Source organism: Chlorocebus sabaeus, chromosome 17 (genome assembly GCF_047675955.1).
Source record: "Chlorocebus sabaeus isolate Y175 chromosome 17, mChlSab1.0.hap1, whole genome shotgun sequence".
NCBI lineage: Eukaryota > Metazoa > Chordata > Mammalia > Primates > Cercopithecidae > Chlorocebus > Chlorocebus sabaeus.
Window position 1 is genome coordinate 73,113,819 of NC_132920.1, and position 15,447 is coordinate 73,129,265.

A 15,447-nucleotide genomic window follows, 5' to 3' on the forward strand; every position below is an offset into this window, starting at 1 on the left:
GTGGCCCAGGAGGTCTATACAGAGCTGCTGCTTCCTCCGTAAACCCCCCACTTTGCACTGCCCATGCTCTCTAAAGGCTTTCTATACTTGAGATATGAACACCTTCCCACTTTAATCTTTGGGTACTTTCCCTCATCCCTAAGGTATCATCTAGAGTTTCCTTATGTCTTAAGTGATTATTATTATTTTTTTGGATAGAAAAATATTCATGATTATTAAGAATAGATTACAAAACAATGCATATGCTATGATCTAATTTTTATTAGAAAATATGTAACTGAAGTTGCAGAAAGTGGAAAAAAATTTTAAAGAAAAAAATATCAAAGATAGGCTGGGAGTGCGGTTCACACCTGTAATCCCAGCACTTTGGGAGGATTGCTGGAGGCCAGGAGTTCAAGACCAACATGGGCAACATAGTGAGACACCCCCTCCCCCAACCTCATGTCTACAAACAAACAAAAAATAACAAAGAAAGCAAATTAGCCAGGCCTAGTGTCCACCCACATCTGTAGTCCCAGCTATTTGGGAGATGGAGGCAGGAGGATCGCTTGAGCCCAGGACACGGAGGTTGCAGTGAGCCACAATAGTGCCATGGCACTCCAGCCTGGGTAACAGAAGGAGATCCTATTACCAAAAAAATAATAATAAAGAAAAGAAATAATGTTTACTGTTTTTTGTTTTGTGGGTTTTTGTTTTGTTTTGTTTTGGTTTTTTGAGACAGGGTCTCGCTCAGTCACCCAGGCTTGAGTGCAGTGGCACCATCTGGGCTCACTGCAACTTCTGCCTCCTGGGTTCAAGTGATTCTCCTGCCTCGGCCTCCTGAGTAGCTGGGACTACAGGCACACACCACCATGCCAGGTTAATTTTTCTATTTTTAGTAGAGAGAGGGTTTCGCCGTATTGGCCAGGCTGGTCTCAAACTCCTGGCCTCAAGTGATCCGCCACCTTGGCCTCCCAAAGTGTTGGGATTACAGGCATGAGCCACCACTCCTGGCCTATGTGTTTGATACTTTTTATAATTAGAACAATAAAACTGCCACACTGTAGGGAGACCCCCTGAAACTATTGCTATGGAATAAAAGATGAAATGCTCCTGATTATTATAAATACAAAGTTGCATGCAGGATTGTGTAAAGAAAATGCCAGGTTGGACTGCCAGAATGAGCCAACAGCGGGTGATGTACCTCCCCATGCAGAGAGCCTATGAATGATGTGCAGTCAGGGAGGTTTCACATCACCAAGATTCCTATCCCAGAAAAAGAGATGTTCATAGCTCTGGGAATGGAATGCGACCCTTGTGGAGAGCCTATAAACGGATGCATGAGGGGCATCTGTTCATATGGATAAGATAGGGCTATAAACACCCTCATCTTGCCACAAATCTTCTAGGCCTCTTTGGGGTTAAGGCATACTCCCTTCTGAGAATTTCTGGTCTAACAGGTTGTCTAGCTTCACGTCCTGTTACTATGGATTGTTGGTAACCAGCTTTAGCTGCAACTGTTACTGCTGATTAATATCTTGCTAATCATAGGTTATGGAAAGACTGTTTCTGTTTTAAGGCTCTGTTAGAAATTACTGATGCACACACTATATTGTAAATTCTTATCTCTGTATACTGTACTTCTGCATACAGATGTTACGTTAAAGAATTACTTCATCCCCATGTGACCCTCTCACCTCATAATCAAAGGACCCTAAATCCCTCACTAACCTACTCCCGCCCTCACTAAACTTAATAATAAATGCTGGTATATCCAGTTCATTGGCGGCATCATGGTATCAGAAGGTGGTGACCCCCCTGGACCCAGCTTTCACTATCTTGTGTGTGTCTATTATTTCTCAACCTGCTGATCCGACTGGGAACAAAGAGAGAGCCCCATTGCATTGCAGGCTGCTGGCCAGATCCCGCAATAGCACACTTGTTTCATTCTCCGATCAGTCAAACGTTTCCTTTCTGAGAAAGGCTGTGAATTGAGAAAGGCTGTGAATTCCAAAAGGCTGGACATTTAACCTCCAACTGACCAATTCTTCTAATTAGCCAACATTAATCTCTTTTTTTTTTTTTTGAGATGGAGTCTCCCTCACCAGGCTGGAGTGCGGTGGCACAATCTCGGCTCACTCCAACCTCTGCCTAGGGGTTCAAGCAATTCTCCTGCCTCAGCCTCCCGAGTAGCTGGGACTACAGGCGCATGCTGCCACACCTGGCTAATTCTTTTTTTTTTTTTGTATTTTAGTAGAGATGGGGTTTCACTGTGTTGCCCAGGTTGGTCTCAAGCTCCTGAGCTCGGGCAATGTGCCCCCCTCGGCCTCCCAAAGTGCTAGGATCACAGGTGTGAGCCACCGCACCTGGGGACCATCATGAATCTTTCGTCCACAAATGTATTTGAACTCCTTTCGAATCTATTCTTTTTCCTTTCTTTTCTTTTTGAGAAGGAGTCTCACTCTGTCTCCCAGACTGCAGTGCAGTGGTGCAATCTTGGCTCACTGCAACCTCAGACTCCCAGGTTCAAGCCATTCTCCTGCCTCAGCCTCTTGAGTAGCTGGGATTACAGGCACAGGCCACCAAGCCCGGCTAATTTTTTTTTTTTCTTTAAGTAGAGATGGGGTTTCACCACGTTGGCCAGCATGGTCTCCATCTCCTGACCTCGTGATCTATCTGCTTCAGCCTCCCAGAGTGCTGGGAATACTGGCGTGAGCCACCGCGCCCAGCCCGAATCTATTCTTATTTTCAGCCCTTAGTTTTCATAGACAAACAGAAGGTGACATTGTATCAGATTGCCAGATCACAAAGATCTGATAAGGCAAAGTGATCAAATTCATTGATCGTAGGTGACCACCTGGCGATAAGGACCACAGGGTCTGAGAAAGGACAAAAGAAGACCTTTAGTAGGAGCTCCCAACCCAGAACCACAGGAAATCAAAAAGCCCGCACGAACTAGGAAAGAAAACACACAACCGGGCATCCGTGCGATCACCTATCTCCCTCGCCAGGAAAGTAACTCCAAACCGCCAATCACCGGCGACGCCGGACGTAGACGTCTTACGCAGTGACATTAAAGCAAGATGGCCGCGCCCTGCAGATTTTCTCTTGTTGCGTAAGGTTTTTTGACCGTCACTCGTGTCAGCTTCAAAGTCAGATAGATTTTCTCCCAGCATGTTCTACTTCCGAGGCTGTGGCCGCTGGGTCGCGGCTTCCTTCACCAAGCAGCAGTTTCCATTGGCACGGTTGAGCAGTGACAGCGCGGCGCCCCGGACTCCGCATTTCGACGTGATAGTCATTGGTGGAGGACATGCCGGGACTGAGGCAGCCACCGCCGCAGCTCGGTGCGGCTCTCGGACTCTGCTCCTCACCCACCGCGTGGACACGATCGGTGAGGAGCGCGGGTGCTGTGGATCCTGGCGTGGGACGCAGGCTGCTTCCTTCCCGCCTCCTCGGGTCTGAAGTGGGGCACCCTCCCTCAAAGCTAGTGAGAATTCTACCTTCTGTGGTTTCAGCCTCGGTCAGTGTCTCGCAAGGATCATGCAGGCCAGGCTACAACTCTGGATTAGGCTATTCTGCGAACCATAGATTATGCTGCTGCTGACAGTAGTCCCTTGTGGGAGGTTGGGGTTCGGGGTCCGTGCCTTGGGAAAGTGAGAAACTTCAAGAATACTCGCTGGTAGCTTATTGGTTCATTGCTGCGTTTACCTTCTACTATGTTACTCCAGATAAAGGATGAATTAACATTATTAACAATCGTTTATGGCCAGGCGCAGTGGCTCACTTCTTTAATCCCAGCACTTTGGGAGGCTGAGACGGGTGGATCACCTGAAGTCATGAGTTCGAGACCAGCCTGGCCAGCATGATGAAACCCCATCTCTACTAAAAAAAAATACAAAAAAATTAGCTGGGTGTGGTAGCAGGCTCCTCTAATGCCAGCTGCTTGGGAGGCTGAGGCAGGAAATCACCTGAACCTGGGAGGTGGAGGTTGCGGTGAGCCAAGATCACGCCACTGCACGCTAGCCTGGTCAACAGCAGCAAAACTCTATCTCAAAAACAACAACAACAACAACAAAAACCCACTTAAATGTATAATGAGAAAAGTATAATCTTTTAGGAAATCATATAGCCTCCTCTCCCCCACCCACAAAACCGCAGTTAATAGTATAAATTTCTTCAAAGTTATGAGCTGAACCGTCATTTTAAAGAAGGATTTCAGGAATAAATACGTGATTTATTCACAACTTTTACAAAACAATATTCTAATTACTGCTCGCTCCTAAGCAAAAGGCAGGAGGAAAGACAGAGACATATATAATTTACAAGTTGATGTTTTAGCTACTATCTGTCATGATGCTACAGAATGGTCATCCAACAATTACCCATTAGAGCAAAAAAAGTACTGTCCAGTACTACACAAAATCCAGGGACAACAACCCAGAAGGAATATAGGATGCAAAAGGTAGCATGGTGCCGGGCGCGGTGGCGCATGCCTGTAATCCCAGCACTTTGGGAGGCTGAGGCGGGCGGATCACAAGGTCAGGAGATCTAGACCATCCTGGCTCTACTAAAAATACAAAGAAGAAAAAAAAATTAGCCAGGCGTGGTGGTGGGTGCCTGTAATCCCAGCTACTCAGGAGGCTGAGGCAGGAGAATTGCTTGAACCCGGGAGGCAGAGGTTGCAGTGAGCTGAGACTGTACCACTGCACTCCAGCCTGGGTAACAGAGTGATACTCCATCTTAAAAAAAAACAAAAGGAAGTTCAGAAAGTGGTTTGTCATCCAGATTGCCCTGGACACTTCTGCATCCCATTGGGTCTTTGGGATTTTCTCTGTAGTCTATCTTTCACGTTTTCTATTTTTTATCGTATGAGATGATTATAGTCACCTGTATTAATATTTTCTTATTAAGTAGTCACTATGTACAAAGTGCTCATATATTTATTTTGTTTATGTCTATTCTCTTTAGGTCAGATGTCATGTAATCCTTCCTTTGGTGGCATCGGAAAGGGACATTTAATGAGGGAAGTAGATGCCTTGGATGGCCTGTGTTCTCGCATCTGTGACCAGTCTGGTGTACATTATAAAGTTTTAAACCGGCGTAAGGGACCAGCTGTGTGGGGTCTGAGAGCTCAGATTGATAGGAAACTCTATAAACAGAACATGCAGGTAAGAATAGGGCATGAGCACAGGAAAGATTATAGTGATTGTTTAATTACCATATTTCAACTGATATTTTCTTTTGACAGAAAGAAATCTTGAATACACCACTGCTTACTGTTCAGGAGGGAGCTGTAGAAGATCTTATTCTTACAGAACCAGAGCCTGAACACACTGGGAAATGCCGTGTCAGTGGGGTTGTTTTGGGTACGTATTGGTTATAGATGGTGTGTGATAACAGCATATCATATTCCATGTGATAAATTTATTTTAGAGCTAAGTATGGAGATATGTTGCTTATTCAAGGAACTTGTTGCATTTTCTCTACCTGGATGAGGAAAACTGTATAAATAAATACGTTTCTCTTTTCACCTTGACATTTATGATGCTCAAATTCTAGGCTCATCAGTAAGGACCATGTTCCATCTTAGTGTAGAACTTTATAATCTGCATATTTATGTCTTCCTCTCTTCCCATCTATTGTGATTTCTGTTTTTTCTGGTTCTGACTTTAATTTTTTTAAAAATTCATATTTTAACAGCTGATATTTTTATGTAAAACAGTTATATATTTTTTTATCAAATCATGCATATAATTTTTTCTTAAAATATTAAAAGGATCTGGGCATGGTGGCTTATGCCTGTAATCCTAGCACTTTGGGAGGCTGAGGTAGGTGGATTGTTTGAGCCCAGGAGTTTGAGACCAGCCTTAGCAAGATGGCAAAACCCCCATATCTACAAAAAAATACAAAAATTAGCCGGTGTTGTAGCAGGTGCCTGTAGTCTCAGCTACTCAAGTAGCTAAAGTGGGAGGATTGCTTGAGCTCAGGAGGTTGAGACTTCAGTGAGCTGTGATTGTGCTGCTGCACTCCAGTCTGGGCAACAGAGTGAGACCCTGTGTCAAAAAAATAAATAAAAAATAAGTCTGGGTGTAGTGACTCATGCCTGTAATCCCAACACTTTGGGAGGCTGAGGCGGGCAGATTGCCTAAGGTTGGGAGTTCAAGACTAGCGTGAACAACATGGAGAAACACGTCTCTACTAAAAATACAAAATTAGCCAGGTGTGGTGGCGCATACCTGAAATCTCAGCTACTCAGGAGGCTGAGGCCAGAGAATTGCGTGAACCCAGGAGGCAGAGGTTGCGGTGAGCTGAGATCATACCATTGCTCTCCAGCCTGAGCAACAAGAGCGAAACTCTGTCTCAAATAAATAAATAAATAAATAAATAAATAAATAAATAACTAACTAAAAAAGAAATTTTGAAATTTATGTGGGAAAACAACCATCTACTTCACCGGAGACAGACACTTCAACTTTTTTAGTTGTCACTTATATATACTTCCATATGTCTAAACAGCAGGCTTATGCTTTTACTTCCTAATTTACAGTTTTAGACTTTATATATTAACTTTTTTTTTTTTTGAGACGGAGTCTCACTGTGCTGGGCTGGAATGCAGTGGTGCAATATCGACTCATTGCAACCTCCGCCTCACGGGTTCAAACGATTCTGCCTCAGCCTCCTGAGTAGCTGGGACTATAGGCATGTACCACCATGCCCAGCTAATTTTTGTATTTTTAGTAGAGATGGGGTTTCACCACGTTGGCCAGAATAGTCTCGATCTCCTGACCTCGTGATCCAGCCACTTTGCCCTCCCAAAGTGCTGGGATTACAGCCGTGAGCCACCGCACCCAGCCATCTATTAACATTTTTTGAGACGGAATCTGGCTCTGTCGCCCAGGCCGGAGTGCAGTGGTACCATCTCAGCTCACTGCAACGTTCCCCTCCCAGGTTCAAGCGATTCTCCTGCCTCAACTTCCCAAGTAGCTGGGATTACAGGCGCCTGCCACCATGCCCGCCTAATTTTTTGTATTTTCAGTAGAGATAGGGTTTCACCATATTCATCAGGCTGGTCTTGAACTCCTGAACTCAAACGATCCGCCCGCCTCAGTGTCCGAAAGTGCTGGGATTATAGGCGTGAGCCACTGTGCCCAGCCTATTAACTTATTATTATGGTAATTCTCTTTAATATCCAACTTTCCTCCCCTTTCTCCTTCTAATATAATTATACCATAATTTTTGGTTGATAGTATTTACATTGTTGACTAAGTATTGTTTACTGCACAGAAGTGTATTATGTCTGTACCTTTCATATACTTGGTTTTGCCTTGAGTTAATAATTGTTGTATTTTATTTATTTATTTATTTACTTACTTACTTATTTATTGAGACAGAGTCTTACTCTGTCACCCAGGCTGGAGTGCAGTGGTACAATCTTGGCTCACTGCAACCTCCATCTCCTGGGTTCAAGCAATTCTCCTGCCTCAGCCACCCAAGTAGCTGGGATTACAGACACCAGCAACCATGCCCAGCTAATTTTTGTGTTTTTAGTGGAGACAAGGTTTCACCATGTTGGCCAGTCTGGTCTCGAACTCCTGACCTCAAGTGATCCGTCTACTTCCACCTCCCAAAGTGGTGGTATTATAGGTGTGAGCCACCACTCCTGGCCTTCTCCCGATTTTTTACTTCTGTTTATGTGTTTGGGCTGCTCTCTTTCATGTACACAACTTCCTTTAAATATCTAGTGAACTTTGGTTTTCTGTTTACTTTTTTGCGTTTTTGGTTTTGGAGACAGGGTCTTACTCTGTCACCCCAGTTGGAGTGCAGTGTCACTATGATGGCTCACTGCAGCCTCCACCTTCCAGAGGTGATCCTCCCACTTTAATCTCCCAAGTAGCTGGGACTATACATGTACACCACCACACCCAGCTTATTTTTAATTTTTTTGGAGATGTGGGATCTCCCTATGTTGCCTCCCTATGTTGCCTAGGCTGGTCTTGAACTCCTAGGCTCAAGTGTCCTCCCACCTCAATCACCCAAAGTATTGGGATTATAGGCATGAGCCGCCATGCCCAGCCTGTTATATTTTTAAATGAACCACTAGGCCGGGCACGGTGGCTCACGCCTGTAATCCCAGCACTTTGGGAGGTCGAGGCGGGCAGATCACCTGAGGTCAGGGGTTCGAGACTAGCCTGGCCAACGTGATGAACCTGTCTCTACTAAAAATACAAAAATTAGCTGGGTGTGGTGGCATGTACCTGTAATTCCAGCTACTCAAGAGGCAGGCTGAGGCAGGAGAATCACTTGAACCCAGGAGGCGGAGGTTGCAGTGAGCCAAGATAGTGCCACTGCACTCCAGCTTGGGCAACAAGAGTGAGACTCAGTCTCTAAATAAATAAATAAGGCACTAAAACACTGACTGGAGGATTTATATGTGCAGTTAATTTTATTGCCTGGCTAATTCTGGAGGTGATTAAAACTTGAACTGCCGGGCGCGGTGGCTCGTGCCTGTAATCCTAGCACTTTAGGAGGCTGAGGTGGGTGGATCACCTGAGGTTGGGAGTTTGAGACCGGCCTGACCAACATGGAGAAACCCTGTCTCTATAAACATACAAAATTACTCAGGTGTGGTGGCGCGTGCCTGTAATCCCAGCCACTCGGGAGGCTGAGGCAGGAGAACCACTTGAACCCTGGAGGTGCAGGTTGTAGTAACCCATGATAGTGTACTGCACTCCAGCCTGGGCAACAAGAGCGAAACTCCGTCTCAAAAAAAAAAAAAAGAAAAGACTTGAACCAGCCTTTTGGGCTGGTGAACTCTCAAATATCAACGTCTGTTAGTTCTCAGAAGAATCAGTTTTCGGCCGGGCGCGGTGGCTCAAGCCTGTAATCCCAGCACTTTGGGAGGCCGAGACGGGCGGATCACGAGGTCAAGAGATCGAGACCATCCTGGCTAACACGGTGAAACCCCGTCTCTACTAAAAATACAAAAAAACTAGCCGGGTGAGATGGCGGGCGCCTGTAGTCCCAGCTACTCGGGAGGCTGAGGCAGGAGAATGGCGTAAACCCGGGAGGCGGAGCTTGCAGTGAGCTGAGATCCGGCCACTGCACTCCAGCCTGGGCGACAGAGCAAGACTCCGTCTCAAAAAAAAAAAAAAAAAAAAAAAAGAATCAATTTTCAACCTAAGAGAATAATACGACTGCCCACTAGCATTTTGGGAACAAAATGGTAAGAGAGGCTGTGCCAGGGAGTGTCATCTTTTATTTTATTTTATTTTTATTTTTATTTTTTAAATTTATTTTTGAGACAGAGTCTCGCTGTGTGTGTAGCCCAGGCTGGAGTGCAGTGGCGCGATCTCAGCTTACTGCAACCTCTGTCCCCTGGGTTCAAGCGATTCTCCTGCCTCAGCCTCTCGAGTAGCTGGGACTACAGGCGCGTGCCACCATGCCTGGCTAATTTTTTGTATTTTTAGTAGAGACAGGGTTTCACCGCGTTAGCCAGGATGGTCTCAATCTCCTGATCTCGTGGTATGCCCGCCTTTGCCTCCCAAAGTGCTGGGATTACAAGCGTGAGCCACCGTGCCCGGCCTGGGAGTGTCATCTTTTAAAATACATATCTTAATTCCCATTTTCATTTTTATTATAGATTAATTAATTTTCTTGATTGGGAAATACATACTTAGGGCAAACAACTTAAAAGCTACAAAAAGCATATAGAGTGAAAAGATAGTCTGTCTTAGCTGGGCGTTGTAGCTCACACCTGTAATCCCAGCACTTTGGGAGGCTGAGGCAGGTGGATCATCTGAGGTTGGGAGTTTGAGACTAGTCTGGCCAACATGGCGAAACTTGTCTCTACTAAAAATACAAAAATGAGCCAGCCATGATGGCTCACACCTGTGGTCCCAGCTACTCAGGAGGCTGAGGCAGGAGAATCACTTGAACCTGGAAGGTGGAGGTTGCAATGAGCTGAGATCTCACTACTACATTCCAGCCTGGGTAAGAGCAAGAGTCTGTCTCAAAAGGAAAAAAAGATAGTCTGTCTCCTTCACTTTGTCCCCTCAGCCAGCCAGTTTTCTTTCTCAGGAGCATTTGCTTTGTTAATCTCTTGTGTAGTCTTTCTACCTAGGCATATGTACATGTCTTCATGCATATGTATACATATTTTTTATTGTTTTCACAAAATCATAGCATATTATACACAAACACACTGTTCTCTGTACTTTTTTTTAAAAAAAAACCTTAATCTGTGTTTGCTTTGCTTTTGGGGACCATGCTTTTTATTTTATTTTTTAAGTTTGTGGGTTTGTTCTGATGGTTACCTTAAAAGCTATGATTTTATATATAATATAGTATGCTCACTGACTTCCCTCAAGTAACAATTACTAGTTTTACTTTCATTTCCTTTTCTCCTCCGACTTTCTTTATTTTCCAGATTTAATGGTTATAGTGTTTTTATTAGTATTTAAGTTTATACCCTTAAATTGTTTATTTATTTTTGAGACAAGTTCTTGCCCTATTGCTTAGGCTGGAGTGCAGTGGCATGATCACAGCTCACCGTAGCCTCGACCACCTGGGCCCAAGTGATCATCCTGCCTCAGCCTCCTGTGCAGCTGGGACCACAACCATGTGTCACCACCTCTGGCTGATTTATTATTATTATTATTATTTTGTAGAGATGGAAGTCTCACTATGTTGCCAGGACTGGTCTTGAACCCCTGGGCTGAAGTGATCTTCCTGCCCCAGTCTCTCAAAATGTCGGTGTTATAGTCATGAGCCACTGCGCCTGGCCAATTTAATATCTTTAAATGCTATTTTGTGACCCTGTCCATATTTTGTAGGCCCAACAGTAACAGTTTTTTGTGGTAAAATATACAAACCATAAAATGTACCATTTTAACCATTTTTAAGTGTGCAATTCAGTACTATTAAGTACATTGACAGTATTGTGCACCGATCACCACCAGTTGTTTCTTGAACTTTTTCATCATCCCAAATTAAAATTCTGTACCCATTAAACAAAAAGTCCCCATTACCTGAAGAATGAACCTCCATTTTACTGTAAGGTAGAGCTATCTGAGAACAAAACCTTAATGTGCAAATGTCAGCTGTTTATTTTATTTTCTGACCAAAGTTTCATTTCTACATTCCTCCTCAGTTCTTATTCTCAGTTCTCCAATTTCTGAGCCTTTGCAGGGCAAATTTGTTCATTCTCATTGATATCTTCTCTTCAGATATTAATACTTAAGTTATAGCTGTCTCCTCTCTGCTAGGTGAGTTACCATTCTTTTAACCACTTTCTATCTTTCAAAAATGTATTGAAATTTCTCGTGTTCTGACTGGTTCTTTTTCATTACTTGTCCTTTTGGTTTTATACCTTTTTTATTCCCCTATTGGATTTTCTTTGAGTTTTAGAAGGGAGAAAAAATGTGAGGTTGTATGCCATATTTATCCTGAAGGCTAAAATTAATTAATTGTTTAAATTAATTGAGACTTTTTAGTGTTGATATGATTTTAGGTACATGTGAATTGGTGATAATACATTGTATTCTCTCTCCTACATTGCTTAGATTGAGATTGATAACATGTAGCCTTCTGACTCATTTAAAATGCTTTGTCTGGGGTATGGGAAATGGGAAGATATTGCTCAAAGTTTACACATTTTCAGCTGTAAGTGTTGAATAAGTTCTAGCAATCTAGTGAGCAGTATGGTAACTGTAGTTAATAATAATGTATGATATACTTGAAATTTGCTAAGGGAGTAAATCGTGAGTGTTCTCACCACACAAACAAAATGTTAACTATGTGAGCTGATGGTTATATTAATTAGCTTGATTATGGGTATCATCACAGAAGGTATACTTGTATCGAAACACCATGTTGCATGCTCTAAATATATGCAGTTTTTTTTTTATGTCTGTTATATGTCGATACGGCTTGAAAAAACAAAAATATTAAATATGATTCTCAAGTTTCTAAAGACTGATAGTTTTTCTGTAGTTTTAATAAAAAATAATCACATTCCATTTTTATCCATGGTAGCAATTGAAAAATGACTTTAGGCCGGGCGCGGTGGCTCACGCCTGTAATCCCAGCACTTTGGGAGGCTGAGGTGGGTGGATCACCTGAGGTCGGGAGTTCAAGACCAGCCTGACCAACATGGAGAAACCCCATCTCTACTAAAAATACAAAACTAGCTGAGCATGGTGGCACATGCCTGTAATCTCAGCTACTCGGGAAGCTGAGGCAGGAGAATTGCTTGAACACGGGAGGCGGAGGTTTCAGTGAGCCGAGATTGCACCCCTGTACTCCAGCCTGGCGATAGAGCGAGTCTTCGTCTCAGATAGATAGATAGATAGATAGATAGATAGATAATGACTTTATTCTTTTTTCTTGTTATTTAGTGGATGGAAGCACAGTATATGCAGAGAGTGTGATTCTGACTACTGGGACATTTCTGAGAGGCATGATTGTAATTGGATTGGAGATGCATCCAGCAGGACGTTTAGGGGATCAGCCTTCTGTAGGATTGGCTCAGACGCTGGAGAAGTTAGGGTTTCTGGTGGGAAGGTTGAAGACTGGGACTCCACCCCGAATTGCCAAAGACTCCATTAATTTCAGTATTCTAAACAAGCAGACACCGGACAATCCATCCGTACCATTCAGCTTTACCAATGAGACAGTATGGATTAAGGTAAGATACTTTATGAAAACCTGGCTTACAGCTGATATTGGCTATTCACAGCAGGAAGAATTGTAACCTTTTTTTTTTTTTTTTTTTGGCAGTAGTTCACTTTATAGCACTATTGGTTATAGTGCAAAAAAGTGATTTTTTTTTTTTTTTTTTTGAGATAGGGTCTCACCTTGTCACCCAGGCTGGAGTGCAGTGGTACAATTATGGGTCACTACAGCCTTGACCTCCTGGGATCAAGTGATCCTCCCACCTCAACCCCCTCGAGTAACTGAGACCATAGGCGTGAGCCATTGTGCCTGGCTAATTTTTTAAATTTTTTTGAGAAATGGGGTCTCACTATGTTGCCCAGGCTGGTCTTGTACTCCTGGGCTCAAAGGGTCTACCCGCCTTGGCCTCCCAAAGTGCTAGGATTACAGGTGTAAACCGCCGAACTCCAGCCAAATAAGCAATCCTTTTTTTTTTTTTTTTTTTTTTTTTTGAGATGGAGACTTGCTCTGTCACCTAGACTAGAGAGCAGTGGCATGATCTCAGCTCACTGCAACCTCTGCCTCCTGGGTTCAAGCAATTCTTCTACCTCAGCCTCCCGAGTGTACAGGTGTGCACCACCATGCCCAGCTAATTTTTATATTTTTAGTAGAGATAGGGTTTCACCATATTGGCCAGGCTGGTCTCAAACTCCTGACCTCGTGATCCACCCATTTCAGCCTCTCAAAGTGCTGGGATTATAGGCATGAGCCACTGCGCTCAGCCTAAAGAAGTAATCTATCTAAAAGGGATTGGCTAACTTGGCTAATTGGGTATTTCCCCATAAATCGTAAATTTCTTTTTTTTTTTTTGAGACCATCTCACTCTGTCACCCTGCTGGAATACAGTGGCGAAATCTTGGCTCACTGCAATCTCCGCATCCTGGGTTCAAGCGATTCTCCCACCTCAGCCTCCCTAGTAGCTGGGATTGCAGGCACCTGCCATCATGCCCGGCTAATTTTTATAGTTTTGTAGAGACGGGGTTTCACCGTGTTGGCCAGACTGGTTTTGAACTCCTGACCTCAGGTGATCCGCCTGCCTCAACCTCCCAAAGTGCTGGTGCTGAGATTGCAGGTGTGAGCCACTGCACCCAACTTTTTTTTTTTTCTTTTTTTTGAGACGGAGTTTTGCCATTGTTGCCCAGGCTGGAGTGCAATGGCGCGATCTCGACTCGCCGCAACCTCCGCCTCCCAGGTTCAAGCAATTCTCTTGCCTCAGCCTCTTGAGTAGCTGGGATTACAGGCTCCTGCCACCACACTGGCTAATTTTTGTATTTTTAATAGAGACGGGGTTTTGCCATGTTGGCCAGACTGGTCTTGAACTCATGACCTCAGGTGATCCAGGTGATTCGCCCTCCTCAGCCTCCCAAAGTGCTAGCATTACAGGCGTGAGCCACCGTGCCTGGCAAATCTTAAATTTCATTACTTTTATAACCTTACATATTTTGTAAATTAAGCTTTTATTTAAAATTTTTTTTTTTCATTTATTATTATTTTTAATAGAGACAGGGTCTCACCATATTGTCCAGGCTGGTCTCGTACTTTTGGGCTTAAGCCATCCACCCACCTCAGCCTCTCAAAGTGCTGGGATTACAGGCATGAGCTACCACGCCTGATCAAATAAGCATTTTTTGTTTCGTTTTGTTTTTTTTGAGATGGAGATTCAGTCTTGTTGCCCAGGCTGTGGTACAGTAGTGCGATCTCAGCTCACTGCAACTTCTGCCCCCTGGGTTCAAGTGATGCTCCTGCCTCAGCCTTCCTAGTAGCTGGGATTACAGGTGCCCACCGCCATGCCTGGCTAATTTGTTTTTGTATTTTTAGTAGAGACAGGGTTTCACCATGTTGATCAGGCTGGTCTTGAACTCTTTTTTTTCTGAAATGGCATTTCACTCTTGTTGTCCAGGATGGAGTGCAACAGCGCGATCTCGGCTCACTGCAACGTCCACCTCCCAGGTTCAAGCGATTCTCCCGCCTCAGCTTCTTGAGTAGCTGGGATTACAGGTATGCGCCACCACATCTGGCTAATTTTGTATTTTTAGTGGAGATGGGTTTTCTCCATGTTGGTCAGGCTGGTCACGAACTCCCGACCTCAGGTGATCTGCCCGCCTCGGCTTCCCAAAGTGTTGGGATTATAGGCGTGAGCCACCACTGCACCCGACTGGTCTCAAACTCTTGGCCTCAGGTGATCCACCTTCAGCCTGCCAAAATGCTGGGATTACAGGCGTAAGCCACTATGCCCAGCCTAAATTAAGCTTTTTGAAACAATATCAGGTGGTGCTGCTGGAAAGGCAGCTGCCCCCTTGCCTGTCATGCAACGCATTTTTGTGGAGAACCTGACACTGAACCATTCTTATATGACCTGCTCCTGGGGTGGGGTTTCAGACACAGCAGAGCAACTCCCTCACTGCGATCTATTGAAAGTTAACCCTCGGCTGCGCACGGTGGCTCATGCCTGTAATCCCAGCAGTATGGGAGGCCAAGATGGGTGGATCACTTGAGGTCAGGAGTTCGAGACCAGTCTGGCCAACATGGTTAAACGCTGTCTCTACTAAAAATTAAAAATAAAAAAAATTAGCCGGACATGGTGGCTCATGCCTGTAATCCCAGCTGCTTGGGAGCTTGAGGCAGGAAAGTTGCTTGAACCTGGGAGGTGGAGGTTTCAGTGAGCTGTGATTGTGCCATTGCGCTCCAGCCTCCAGCCTGGGCAACAGAGTAAGACTCCATTTCAAAAAAAAAAAAAAAAAAAAAAAAAAGACAGTT

The 15,447-nt window shown here is 44.3% G+C and overlaps 1 protein-coding gene across 2 annotated transcripts in view; it reads left to right on the forward strand.

The window, feature by feature from the left end:
• Positions 1 to 3,028: 3,028 nt before the first annotated feature.
• The window catches only part of MTO1 (mitochondrial tRNA translation optimization 1), a 38,564-nt gene continuing 26,145 nt past the window's right edge, over positions 3,029 to 15,447 (forward strand). The window contains exons 1-4 of one of the 2 annotated variants that reach the window (XM_008013486.3): positions 3,029 to 3,370; positions 4,948 to 5,147; positions 5,228 to 5,345; positions 12,375 to 12,664. In XM_008013486.3, the coding sequence (XP_008011677.3) occupies positions 3,154 to 3,370; positions 4,948 to 5,147; positions 5,228 to 5,345; positions 12,375 to 12,664 (825 nt within the window). In that variant the 5' untranslated portion in view covers positions 3,029 to 3,153. The other variant, XM_008013487.3, reaches the window with a different exon arrangement.